We start from the raw sequence: 14,990 nt of genomic DNA, 5'->3' as shown, positions 1-14,990 counted from the left end.
TGGTGGTGAAACAAGTAATGGAAAACAACTTATATATAGGGTTTGGGCTACAAGAACCGGTTCCAACGGCTATATTACCGTTGGAACCGGTTACAACAGTTCTTTTGTTTCTCAAAAACCGGTTCCAACGGCTATATTACCGTTGGAACCGGTTACAACGGCTCTTTTGTTTCTCAAAAACCGGTTCCAACGTCTATATTACCGTTGGAACCGGTTCCAACGGCTACTTTGACCAGTGTTTGACCTTTTTAAGAAAAACCAGCTGGAACTGGGTATTTCGGGTAGGAACCGGACCGGGTACACTTAGGAACCGGGTAGGAACCAGGTTGGAACCGACTGGGAAATACAAATAGGGGAACCGGGTATGATATTCGGGTACAATAATACCCAAACCGGGTATTTGCTCCATCGGGTAGGAACTGGAACCGGTTCCGGGCCGGTTCCACCGGTTCGGTTCCGGAACCGGTTTTTTTGTGCACGTCTAGATGCAATAACCACACCCTTTGAAAACTCCATTGAATTCTCACACAACCAAAGGATTTTAATATTTTATTTTTTAACATAATCATCCATAAATCTAAACTTTATGCTCTGGATGATTATATGCTTTGGAACTGACGGAAATCTTGATATTTCTCGATGATATGAAAAAACCAAAACAAAAAAAAGGGTATCAATGAATTTACCAATAGGGTAAATAAGTAGAAAGCAAAGCAATTCATATAATCACTTGTAATCAAGTGTACAATAAGCCATTAATTTCTTGGATAATCAAACCACCATCAACCATACATATGATAGTAAACAAGGCCGTGACAATATCCGAAACCATGAACAAAAACTATATACTCAAATAACGGTTAACCTAACCGGTGTTCTGCATTCCAGCAGCAATCCCCTTCATTGTCAAGATGAGTGTGTCCTCCAAACCAGGTGCATACTCACTAGTCGGGTTCAGGTTAACAAGCTCATCAGCCGATTTACTTGACTCGGCATATTCCTTGGAAATATGAGGCCTTAATGTCACATGATAGTTCGGGTCTCGGATCCGTTTGAGGGTATAAGCTTGACAAACATTTAAGGTTGTGATGTATGAATCACGCAACCTAATTCGTTGTTTCAGGTAAGGATCACCTTCAAGAAGATCCTTATGTCCCGCAATCTAAAACCATGACAAGACAATATTGTTAGCATAATAATATCGAGGTTGCAGTTTCAACTCGTGTATGTACGAATTTGTTGATTTGGGTTGTATTTTATCTTGAGATGAGCATGGGAGGTCAAATGAGTTGACACTCACTGAATGTCTATTTTTTATGTGTGTGACACAACCTATTTTCTCATTAACGGAAAAAGTCTCTTAGCATAATTTTGACATATAAAAGTCTCTGCACATGTCAAAAAATATTAAAAAACACAAAAAATGTCGCTCGGCCAAATTTAGCTAACATTAAAGTGTATACATTTGTTTATAATTCTTGTGCTGGTGAAAAATATATAAAATAATGACTCGTTAAAGGTACAACGATTTTGCACAAAAAATTTATATAATCTTATTTTAACGAATTTAAGAAGCAAATGTTTTCCCACAAGTAGAAACATTCTATACAACTGTAGGGTCTTTAGTATACCAAAATTTGGTTGATGGAATTTTTCATGTTTTTTGACGTGTGCAGGGCTTTTTTATATATCAAAATTATGGTAAGTAGCCTTTTCGTGAAAAATAAGAAAGTATATTGTTTTTTTATGATATTAAACCTTGGAATTATTATTATTTTTGTAATCATCAATTCATTACTATTGCATTTTTGTATAAAGACCACTCTAGGTCATTTTATATGTGCAAGAAACAAGCTAGCAAAAATGATAAAAAATTTATAGAAATATTAAATTTATGATAAAAATGGGAGGTTTATATATAATCTCATTTTTTATTATTGCAACGTAACAATTGAACAAGTACCATTAGTTTTATGCAAAAGGCCTTAACTTTTATAAAAGAAAGACAAAGTCTGTTGATTTTATGCAAGATTTATAAATGTGATAAAAGTGTACCTTGAGCAGATAATCTTTGGTTTCTTCATAGTTTTCTCTCAAAGATTCACCAAACGACCATAAATCTTCGGAAACAAGTAGTTTGTCATTAAGGGCCGCAATCCCTGGGTCACCTTTAGCAAACACCATTTCAACTAAATCAATTGTGACCCGAAAAAATGGCCATGTTTTGTACATTTCATGAAGCATTTGAAGATTCTTGCTGTCCTTTTGAATCACATGTTTGAATGCTGCCCCGAACCCGAGCCAAACCGGGAGATGGAATCGGGTTTGAGTCCATGCAAAGATCCATGGAATGGCTCTGAGTGACTCAATACCGCCACTCGGTTTTCGTTTTGACGGGCGGCTTCCAATGTTCATACGCCCGTATTCTAGCTCAGGTGTTGCCTGCAGATATATAGAAAGGCAAGTTACGAGCACGGATGTGCGTTCCCGTTAAACCCGACTAACCGATCCTATATTACCCAAATATATGTTATCCGGTAGGATCCATAGTCCAAAGAAAAAGGTTACAAACCGGACTAGGCTTGTAAACGAACAGAACGTTCAGTGAACAGTTAGTGCGGGAGGTTCGTTTATGACCGTTTATTTAATAAATGAATGAACATGAACAAAATTTTGTTCATTTAGTTAAACGAACGAACATAAGCACGTCTCATTCATTCATTTATGTTGCTGAACGTTTGCTTATTTGGATTCGTTTATGTTCTTTGTTTACGTTTGTTTAAGTTCGTTAATAATTTTTTCAGCTCATTACAACTTAGTATAGTTTTAATAACGTTTAAGTCCCAACATATTGTCCTTCACATTACTTTTAACTAGTTTTAGCTTAGTTATGTTCATTCGTTTACGTTCATGAACCGTTCGTTTATATTGTTAAACGAAAACAAACATGTTCATTTTCTTAACAAACGAACACGAACAAGAAAACCCGTTCATTTAGTTGTTCATGATAGATCGCTTGTTCAGCCAAAGTTAAACAAACGAACATGTACATGCTCTGGGCCGACATGTACCAAATATTACCGTGTTGACCCAATCCCAATTTAATACGAGACCACAACCACCCGACCCACACATTTTGCCACCACTATCTATAACCATCAGCAATTATAAGAATACTCACCAGGCGGAAATACTCGACAAAGCGCGGTTCCTTGAACACAATAGACCGATACTGCTCGGTTGCAACAACCGCCATCTGGTCCATAAGTTCACGCCACTCGGGCTTCGGTGAGATTGGCGGGTTCATCCCATGCTCAAGTGTGGCTGCACAAAACCTCTGAAGTGTTCTAAAACACAAATGTTCCTCACCAAAAGACTGCTCTATAACCTCACCCTGAACCGTGACTCTTAACGACCCGTGAATCGTGTCTGGCGGTTGAGACAATATAGCCAGATGTGTGGGCCCGCCACCTCGACCCACGGTGCCACCACGCCCGTGAAACATAACCAGTTTGACTCCAAACTCTTTAGCCACTTTAATAATCTCTTCTTGAGCTTTAAAAAGCTGCCATGCAGCTGAAAACCGACCAGCGTCTTTTCCCGAATCTGAGTATCCGATCATGACTTCTTGTTTCCCGTCGATTCGGTTTTTGTACCACTCAACTGAGAAGAGGCGCGCCATGGCGGCAGGGGCTGCCTCCAGGTCAGCAAGTTTTTCAAAAAGTGGGACCACACGTAATGGGTGTTTGACGTGGCATTCACGTTGAAGAAGCTCGACAGCGAGGACATCGGATGGTGACGTGGCCATGGAGATGATGTAAGCGCCAAAACAGTCGGATGGGAGTTCGGCTAAAACGTTAAACGTGTCTAAAACATCCTTAACTTCCTCGGTTTTTGGAAGGTCGGCGCCGAAAAGAGGACGTTTTCCACTGAGTTCAGATAGAAGCCATTCTTGGCGTTTTTCTTCAGACCATTCTCGATAAGATCCGATTTCTAGATGTTGAGTGATTGCATCGAGGACATCCGTGTGGCGCTCGGATTCTTGTCTTATGTCAAGTTTGACTAGTGAGAGCCCAAATGTTGACACTTGTCTTAGAAAGTCAAGAAGGCTTCCATCAGCAATCACACGGTCGCCACACATGCATAGTGATCGGTAGCAGAGCTCCAATGGTTCCAAGAACTGTGAAATTTTATAAAAGACATAATTAATATATCATTAGAGGTAATGTGTTGGGTAACAGGTCAAAATGGGTTATGTCAAATGAGATTAACTCATTAACAACATTATATTTTTTCAATCACTAGATGCTTCCTTATATGATTAATGATACATTTTTGGTCAACTTTAGACCCATTTGACCAGTTCATTTCTAGCTATTCTATATTATTTAACTCATTTAATCAGTTGAGATAAAAACATAACCCGAGTTGACCCATTGATAGATGGGTTCACCAGGGTATGGAGGTTTATGTAGCAGGAATGTGCTAAAACTTTGGTTCTGGTCAAATCTTGTTTTTGTGCAAAAATTTACAAGTTTTTATAATAAACAGTATGTCATATATATATGATTATAAAAGTTATCTTATTTCAATCAAATTTACTACTTTCAATTAAATGAATTAAGAATTCAGGAATATGTTTTGGGCGATTTTAACCCATTTCCTTTAAAGCTAATCTATAATTTTATCAGTTTGACTGGCTAGAGATAAAAGATAGCCCGAATTGACCCATTTATAAAAGGTCGAAATTGCCATTTAGGATTTACCAAAAAATTTAATAATTGGTGATCTTGAAATGGTTAATACCTGTTCCACATTGGTATAAACATCTTCCTCTGGGATGTCAGAAATCCCATGAGCTAACAAATGGCGAGCTCGTTCACGCGTATTATACAATTTGTCCCTTACATCACTAAGAATTACACGGTAAGGTTCAGTGGGAGGAACCCGTTTCCAAAACTCTGAAGAAAAAATAACATACGTTGTTATTTAGGATTTTAGTCTTTTGTAATCTTGGTAGTAATCAAAAACATTATTAACATTAACAATAACAATAACAATTATAAATACCTATGTAGTGCTTCACATCACTCCTTGCTGTTCTATATATTTCTTCCGCTCGAATGCGTAGTTCATCGTTACAACGCCACATGGACATCTAAAAATTGAAACGTTTGTTAAGATCCATAATCACTACATAAAAGTACTTTCACATAGGCCTGTAATTTCAGTGAAACGTTCAGCGGGAAATTCGTGTATATATAAACACACGAACATGAACAAAAGTTTATGTTCATGTAGTTAATGCAGGAACATGCACATGTGTCTCGTTCATCCATTTATGTTCGTTTACGTTCTTTCATATACTTACGTCAGTTTACCTTCACTTAAGTTTGTTCGTTAATATAATCACTTAATTTTTTAGGCTCGTTACAATTTAGTCTAATTTAATAAATTTTTAGGCCCAATACAATTTTGTTCACATTTACTTTTAATTGGTTTTTTAGCTCGTTATCTTTGTTCAACTATGTTCAGTTATGTTCACCGTTCATTTATATTGTTAACGAATGAAAATAAACGAGCACGTTGATTTTCTTAATGAGTGAAGACAAACAAGAAAACCCTGTTCGCTTAATTATTCATGTTCAATGGCTTGCTCGTATAAGTTGAATGAATGAACACAAATATGCTCCGTTCGTGTTTGTTCGGTTCGTTTATAGGCCTATAATCACATACCTCAAACATTAGTTCCTCTATCTGAGAAAAGTACATATTTGCAGCCATCATTCTGGCTAGTAAACAAACATCCCTTGTTACCTCAGGAGTCACCCTTGGATTACCTGAATTATATACCAGAAGTAAAATATATTAATGTAAATGACATTATAGGTTTTTTCTCTCAATTAAATGTATATAATATCGTAAACTTGCCATCACGGTCACCACCCATCCATGATGAGAATTGAATAAGAGGCGCATTATACGGAACACGTTCGTTAATCCCAATATTCTTTAAAGCAGTGTCAACGCGACGTAAGAATTTAGGAACACCCTTCCAAATCGTTTCATGAAAGTAACTCATTCCCGCTCTCATTTCATCTTGTGGTGTTGGTGGGGTCCGCCTGATTTCATCCGTACGGAAAGCAGCTTGAATCTACAAATTACATAAACGCCATTAATATATATTTAACAATGTTATTGCATACACAATGATTTTGAACATCAATACTTACTTCTCTATGTAAAGCCTCATCTAGTTCTTGCTTATCATCAGGAGTGATGTCTTTGGCATATAACTGAGCCAGACAGTCACGAATCCTGAAAATATAAAAAGGGTCAATGTTGATGTTGACCATTTGGTCAAACTCATGTACATTGGATCAAAGGGTATACCTTCCATGCTTTTGAAGCAAAGATCGACGGACGGATTGAGTTGGATGAGCGGTCAACACCAAGTCAACTGTTTGATTCTTGAGTGCATCAAAAACCTCTTCAGGGGACTTGTTAAGCTTATGCACAAGCTTCTTGAGAGTTTCTTCAATGTCAGATTCGGTTGTTGCATTCGCCTCGTCAGCAAAATCACCTTTCTTTAATTTGATTCTTCGACGGTAAGCGATCTGCACTTCTTCAGCCAGATTGGCTAAGTTAAGCATGTGAGAGAAAGCTTTTGCAATAACAATCGAGTCCCCGGGATCCAAACTTGTCAACAAACTTCCAAGCTCCTCCAGCTTCTTTGGGTCACGTTTTCCTTCATATTCGGCAGAAAGCTCATAGCATTCTTGAACCTTCATATTAAAGATAATATATTATTTAAGGTTTATTATTGCTATCATAATTATAAGATTTGATTTGATCCAAGTTTTCATTGTAATTATCCTCATTCTACTCTTATAAATAGTTGATCAATAATACACAGGAAGTCATTATTCTAAAAGGACTACAGTTTATGAGAGAGTGAGTGTGTAAACAAAACAAATGAATAATCTCAGTGAGACATTTGATCAAACACTTGGTGATCAATCAAAAGTTGAAAACCATACCGCTTCCTTAAGATCTTCACCGTGTAAATCCTGAAGAATGTCTAGAAACTTATCCAAAAGCAAAGCATCATACTCAATCAGCTTATCATCCTCCGAAACCTTCCCGGGAACTAAAAGCCTCAATTGAGCATCAATCGACGCTAATTTCTCCAAATTCCGACTAGCCATTACACACACCTCACTTCAAATCCTGCAAAATTAAACAATATGAGCAATGAATTGAGTAAATGTTTATGATCTTTTGGAAGTAATTAAATAACCTGATAATGAAATGATGTATGAGTTTGTTGAGTGTTGAAAGGTAAACAAATTTGAGTGGTGGTTGGGTATTTATAGATGAGCTGAGTTGCGTACCAACGAGGCAACAATACATAAACTCCTCCACAAATGGCAAATCACCGGCTTAGATTATTATTATTGGATTATATTTTATATATTATTTATTGATTATTAGTCAAGTCGTTTTCTTTTCGTTCTATATTTTTTTTTTAAATCTTTTGATGTCTTTTAATAAAAACGGGAAATGATTGGCTGAAAACTGAAATACGGAATGTTATTTCACTTCTTCATCATTATCCGCTTTCGTTTGTATAACAAAGGTTTTCATTGCGGCGACACGAATTCAATTAACATTAGTTAAGTTTGATACGATTCTAAAACTAAAACCAAAAAATAATTTCGTCAAATTAACTTGTTTTTTTATTAAAGAAGAAAACATATTTAAAGCAAAACTAAATAAAAACTATTAAAAAAAAGAATGTATTTATGGTACCAACCTATGAAGATTTATCTTATACATAAGTTGAGGAAACTTATATACTATATTGTATATGTTGTATAATAATCAACGAGTGAAAAGTATACATAACCTGATATTCACTGAGCTAATTATTATCTACTGTTTTAAACTTTTAATCTAGAGTTATTATTATTACCTAACTTTATTTTTAGCCTAATTACTCTAGTTTAAAATTATATAATAATAATTATAATTATTATTATAGTTATTTGTACATTAGTATGTTAATTTTATTTGTAGGTTTTTACCGGGTCTTACCCTTATATATATGTATACTCATATGATCTAAATTTTTAAATAGAAACAATCATTAAAGGCTTGGTAATTTTCTATACAAACAACGGAGTGTAAAAATTTCCGACATTTAACCATTCGATAAAATTAGTAACTGGGTTCAAACTAAATAGGTTCATGTTTATTACATGCCAAGCCATGAACATATTTAGCTACATCGGCCTATCTAGCTTCAACTTGACATGTTTACGAGCTGGCATAATTAATCTTATAAATTTTAGAAGTAACTTAGATAAACAAGAAAACTTTTTTAATAGAGCCGTGTTCGCGCCATCGTATTTGAGTTCATGTGTTTGTATAGTAATTGATCTACTTATTTTTCACCATTTAAACGTATAGTTACGTGTATAAAAAAAGATTTAGATAAAATGGCAAAAAAGAAAAAAGTGTTGGATTGATGATGATTTTGTTTGGTTTAGTGTGTAAGTACGGCTCTACGAAGAGTCCTCGGTCAAGTGGCAAGAACGCATGCCTTTTCGTGACATCAAAGATCCAATTTTGCTTTCCAACTCAATTTCTTTCCTGATTTTGTTTCTTCACTAAAATCTCCATCCACAAAATTCAATGTGGTCCTCATATAAATGTGTTATTTTCGGGTTTTTTTTATTAAACTAAAAGGAAGATTCGAATAAAAATCAGATGCTCGTGTCCTGGTGTGTCCATCTCGTGTTTAAAACTCAAATATAAAAAAAAATAACAGAAACATATAAAAGGTAAGAGTAATGTTATTTATCAAACAACACTTAAAAATTGTTAATAGTTATGGAAAAATAGTTAAAATCCGAAAACTCCTCCTGACACTACGTTTGCGTTTGACATTCACCTTTGGGTTCGCTTGCCATCTTTTATGTTGATGCCTCATGGTTCGCTACTGATTAGAAGTTCCTACAGCCCGGTTACTCATTTTTGATACGAACATTCATTTATACATGTATTACACCATTTTTATTTCTTTTATTCAAAGTTTTAATTAAAATTTTCATAATAAACTTATTTGGTATAAAAATAATATTGTTATGAAAGATAAAATAAATAATGGTTGTGATGTGAAATGTTGGAAAATTTTACTAAAGGAGACAAAAATAAGTGTGTTCGTGTAATTAGTGAAAATATAATTTATTTTTTTTAGACAGAGCGTATTTGTGGCATGTGGGTGCTTTTAAAACCTATGAGTGTTGATAGTCTTATGTCTAGTGTATATTTTCCCTAACTTTTGGGTGATTTATAAATCGATAAAAAAAATTGATAGAAAAATAGGGCACGCGTGTTTGCACGCTGGAGTTTAACAACTTAGAAATAAACGACAATGACAAATTTATGTGGAAAAAATGTATCATAGAGGTTCATTGAATCACAAATTTGTCACAGAAATAAAAGTTGAATTTGTAATTTTGAAAGAAAACTCAATAATGTTGACATTTATATTTCAATGCATTGATCTATAGTTTGAATGCCTTATTACTCAAACCGGAATCATTTTAATAGGAATAGACACCTGATATTACTAGACCAACAGGCAATCAATAGTTAAATACTTCTTTTACCTTGTATATTTAGATTGAGGAAAACAACCAATGCGTAAACAACCTAATGGTAATTTTTTTTTATGAAAGGCACATCACTCAGTTCATACGGTATTTAAAGTTATGAGACGAATACCACAAAAAAGAAACCGAAACAATGGAATCAAAGAGGCTTTCTCTATACTTGATACTCGAGCCAAAAATCATTTCGTTCCGGACACTCCAAATAATCCACCAAGCTGTAAAAATAATCATCTCGACGACATCTTTTCTCTTTTTCACCCAAGTATTAGAATCCAACCAATCAATAATGATAATTAGGTTTAGTCGTCTTATCAATCTAGTGGTTTGCTGATTTAGCTCATTTTAAAAACTATAAATTAAATTAACATAACAAAATTTCAAACCCTTAAATTACTTCAAAAAGTAATCAAGAAATATAAATAAGTTTAAACTTAAAATATTAATGATCCAAATCTTCATAATAAAAAGGGCCTAATAAAAAACAAACAAGTTACTTAATCTGTTCACAACTTATTACAACTCATTTACAACCCGCTAACATGTATACAAACCATCAAGTCATCAACCCGAAATTCCATTTGATTCATGTAAATAAACGGAATACAAAAGTAGTGTTTCAAGTTACACTATTTTAAATATGCTCGATTTATGATTAATATATTTGACACAAATAAATATAAGAGTTGTGTTTGGATATATTTATCCAGTTTATCTAAGGCACATGTACTCAGGCACGACCCAAGGGTGGGGCCGGGAGGGTTATGAGCCAAGGCCCGATTATCTATAGGGCCAATTTTTGTTTGAAAAAAATATATATTTTATACATTTATGTATATAATTTAGCCTTTGATAAAAAAAATGTCAATAGAATGTAAATAATGGACTGGGAAAGCATGATTGTTTGTTCCTATTCTATGTAGGTTCAAGTCTCCACCCATGCCAATATTCAGTGTTGCAAAAATCTTTAATAGGTACCAATTAATCTCTGATTAATCGCTAGTTCTCACTTCACTGATTAATTTTGAGCTAGTCGGCTAATTAATCAGTCAATGGTCAAATCCGGCCAAAACGACGGTTTTCGGTGAGATTCCGACCAAAAGCATCGGTTTCCGGCAAGATTTTAGTAAAAACTATTGGTTTTCAATGAGATTCAGGCAAAAATATGTTTGTGTATGTATAAAGCTGAAAATTACATATTAGAATGTGTGTGTTTATATATATAAAACTAAAAATTATACATTAATCGCTAGTCCCCACCTACCGCCCGACTAGCGACTAACGACTTTTACAACGCTGCCAATATTTCATACCCTTTTTTTTAATACAATGACTAGAAATTCAAAGTTTATAAAAGTAAAGTTGTAATAAACTCAAAGTGGCCACATAATATCAAATTTAGCTCTCATACTACTTAATCCGTTTAAATCATAATTTTACCATTACCATTAACACATTTAAATCAATACTGCTATGAGAACGATATATTAGAGAGTATGGATTACAAAAGGTTGATCAAAACAATTGTTTCCAATAATGCTTGGAGATGTTCAAGATTCGTTTAAGTATTTAAATTATATCTTTTTGTTAAAATGCTTTTATTTTGTTTATTGTTATCACAATTATATAAATTATATATGAGTTATTGAGTTTATATTTTAGCGTACATATTTTTTAACTCGCCCTAGGCTCAACTTTTAGAGATTCTAGAAGACTGCCATGTACATACGCCAATGTCGGCCATGGTTATTTTAACTTATCAAGAGCAAATAAGAAAAATGTGAGAAATCATAAATGAAGTCGCATGAGTCATGAGGTCATTAGTCACGCCTGCTACGTGCTAACCAAACTGTTGTATCAATTATTCATTCACTCTTAAGTCAAACAACAAAAAACTGTGAATAATTAAAGGTCTTTTATGCAAACTCTAATTTATATACGAGGAAGTGCACATCTGCATCTCAACTTCAATGTATTAAATTTCATCCCTTCAACTTTGTTATCATGCTTTGTTGTTATTTACCAAGTCAGAAGTGTATTCAAGAATGTACAAGCTTACTATTTGTATATAGTAGAGGTGTGTACGAAACCAAAACAAAAAAATATATAAAAAAAAAAATAAACAAACAGCAAAAACCAAACCGAATTAGAAACCAATGATTTCGTTTTGAGTTTTAGTAAAGACTAAATATCGGTTTTGGTTTGGTTTGGTTTGGTGTTATGTGAAAAACTGAAATAACCGATTTGTTGAGTTACTTTTTCATTGAATCGATTATAATTTATAAACCTAAATATTTGCTTTATTTTTTATGTTACTATGTTACGTTTTGTCGATTTGAATGAGACTAAATCATTTTAAATGTAAATGTATTTGATTAGCTCTTAATATTTTACGCCAAAATGTACAATGCTCTATTAATTAATATTTTTTAAATATTCAGCCCAATCTCAAAATCTCATGAGTCAAGTTTCTTTGGCCCGGAAATTACTAGCATGATTAGCAAACCTGAAAAAACTGAATCCAAAACCGAATTAAACCCGAAAACCAAAATCCCAAAACCAAATAAACCGAAATCGAACGGTTTTGCAAAAACAAAAACTGCACTGCGCACACCTTTGATTAATAGGGCGTATGTGTGATCAGTTTTAGATGCTAGTTCTACAATGACATGTCAATGAAATCTTAAGGGTATGTTTTGTATAACCGGTAATTTAAGGGGTGTCATTCGTAAGAACATTAAGTCTTTCGATTAAAAAAAAAAAAAACTATGTCTTATTGAATGATGATGATGATGATGATGATAGTTAAGTTGGAAGGTCCGGAATATCATGTGGTAGGTTGAATCATATAATGATACAAATTTGTGAAGAGTCAATACATGATTGTATTTTATTTGTGAAGAGTCAATAAACAATTGTATTTTATTACAAAAATGGCATTTTTGATCCTCCATAAACTTTGGAGGTAGGTTATGATTAAGAGTGTTTACAGTATACGTATATGCATACGACAAATCTGTATATATAAAACAAACATGTAACTTTGGCAAACTATTGGTATCTTTAATATTATTTTGGTGTGTAAACGATTCAAGTGTAGTTAAAAGTTGTTCAAATACATTTGTAGGATGAACTTCTAAACTATAACAATATAGGATATTAGAGATGATAACCTTGATGCTAAGTAGCGTATCTTAGAAGATAATACCTAACCCATATTAATATTTATTTAACAACCCCCCCCCCCCCCCCGAGTCACCATTGATATCGACACATCTGACAAATGTTCGGGAGTTCCTCTATGCAATCCTTTTCCTTCTTGTTGCTGCATATCTCGTTTGTACACATCTTCTCTTTGTTTCCGGGGCCTCTAGTGAGTTACAGACAGAGTTTGAAAATGTCAAATCTTTGATGATTCCATCATCTATGATTGAGTTGCGAAAACTTCTGGATAGGTATCCTACATCTGAACCGAATTCTTTCTAGTTAAAGAATCTCTTTCTAGTTGATTTTGATCGACTAAAATGACATCATAACACAAAAATCACAAAAAGTTGGGTCATAATAACTTAATTGAAGACTTAATCTTGATTTGTTAAGTGATTAAAATTCTAGGTTTGTTTTGTTACGTTTTGTATTAATATTTGTTTTAGTATGGTAAGAATATATTATGGATTATTCTAAAATAAATTTGTCTTGTTTTTCAAGTTAAGTTTGTCTTTGATAACAAATTTAGTAGGTCTATAAATATGGTCTAGATTATTAGTTTTATTAAAGATAGTCAAGAGAAGTATTTTCTCCTTGTATGTTCGTGAAGTTATATTCGTTTGATTATATGAAAAGAGTCGAGGGTTGTTACCCAATATCGTGTGTTCGTTTGTTTGATCTGATTGTTTGATTCGTCTGGGCCAACAATAATGTAATACATTTTCCTTAAAATTTGCAGTATAATCTAGAAACGAGATTATGGAAACAACCCAACCGTTTCATCCATAGCGTGACAAACCCATGATTTTATAGTTAAAAGCTGAACTCAATGGTCAACTCTCACGAAATGGTGAATTACAAATTAAGCCACTAAACTTACAATAAAACTACATGTAACTTAATTTTTTACTTAATGATTACAATAGGTAATATCAATTTCGTATTAATCAAGTTGGCTCCAACACCATATACATATCATTATCAATAATAGATATCATGATTCATATACATGACATGCCTTAAATCATTTCACATGGCTTGCAACTTCTAGAACCAAACCAGTAAAACCATAGTTTATTCAAGGACATGTTGCATGAATTTTTGTGCGACGCTTGAAAATGTGACGCTTATGAAAAAGAAATATGTTAACAGTCTTATTATATTAAGGATGTGTGGTGGAAATAAAGTCATTTGATTGACTTTGTAACTCTATTAAGTTGAGAATATTTTCTTTTTAGATAAAATAGAATAATATGACTTAAAGTTAATTTATATATGAATTATTATATTCTCATATTTTATAAAAATAGTTTTTTTATTCATTATATTGAATTATTGATTGATGAACATCATTGATCATTCTTTTTAGTTAGATATCAAACGCTTTGCTTTATACCCTTTTCAATTATTAATTATTCAGTTATCATAGAATGAAAAATTTTAACGATATGTCTATATGTCTATTGCTAACAACCTTTTCTTCATGATTATTTAAAATAACTGATAGTTAAAACTTACCGATTAAACGTGACGTGTGTTTTCACAACTAATGATAGAAGCTAACCCGCTCGAAGTTAGACATTATATTTAGAGACGATATTGAATAAGTATATTTATGTTGAAAATAAAGCATTTAATTGAACACACAAGCATGAGACCGAACAACTTGTTCGACTCTTTTTATTATTATAAATAAAACACACAAATTATAGTAGCTCAACCATATATTTATACAATTATACTAAACTTATGATAATCCTAACCCAACTCAAACTATATTTTAATAATTAAATAAAATCCTAGGTAAACCTTTTTAATTCAAACTAATAATCTACCCTAATTTCTATATAAAAGACTCAATAAATAATTCATCAAAAATTATCTATAACCCATTTGATTTTTATCTACTAAATTCAAGACAAATGTCAATGCATATGATACACTAGTTTGTATATAGAAAGTAGATCGGGTTTTCTCCCTTTAAAGCAAAATTTTAACTATTCGTAATTTTTTTTGTATAATTAAAAGAAAAACATATTAAAATATATTTAATAAATAAATAATATTTGATGATCTGATCATTGCTTGATTAAATTAACCAGGCGT

The 14,990-nt window shown here is 33.1% G+C and overlaps 1 protein-coding gene across 1 annotated transcript; it reads right to left on the bottom strand.

Moving 5' to 3' along the window:
• Window positions 1-698: 698 nt before the first annotated feature.
• On the bottom strand, window positions 699-7,388 carry LOC143549420 (phosphoenolpyruvate carboxylase). Its single transcript, XM_077040319.1, has 11 exons — window positions 7,301-7,388; window positions 7,041-7,230; window positions 6,394-6,785; window positions 6,234-6,318; window positions 5,926-6,154; window positions 5,737-5,837; window positions 5,071-5,158; window positions 4,807-4,961; window positions 3,182-4,180; window positions 2,056-2,442; window positions 699-1,162 (listed from the first exon to the last, which is right to left on the bottom strand). The coding sequence occupies exons 2-11, from the start codon at window positions 7,206-7,208 to the stop codon at window positions 866-868; spliced, it is 2,901 nt and encodes a 966-aa protein (XP_076896434.1). The 5' UTR covers window positions 7,209-7,230; window positions 7,301-7,388; the 3' UTR covers window positions 699-865.
• Window positions 7,389-14,990: the final 7,602 nt, after the last annotated feature.

The sequence above is a fragment of the Bidens hawaiensis genome, unplaced genomic scaffold (genome assembly GCF_021521415.1).
Source record: "Bidens hawaiensis isolate Kalapana, Puna unplaced genomic scaffold, B.hawaiensis_p1.1 tig00015556_1, whole genome shotgun sequence".
Lineage (NCBI taxonomy): Eukaryota > Viridiplantae > Streptophyta > Magnoliopsida > Asterales > Asteraceae > Bidens > Bidens hawaiensis.
Note: the sequence above shows the minus strand (reverse complement) of the source record. Positions and strands in the feature narration are given on the sequence as shown.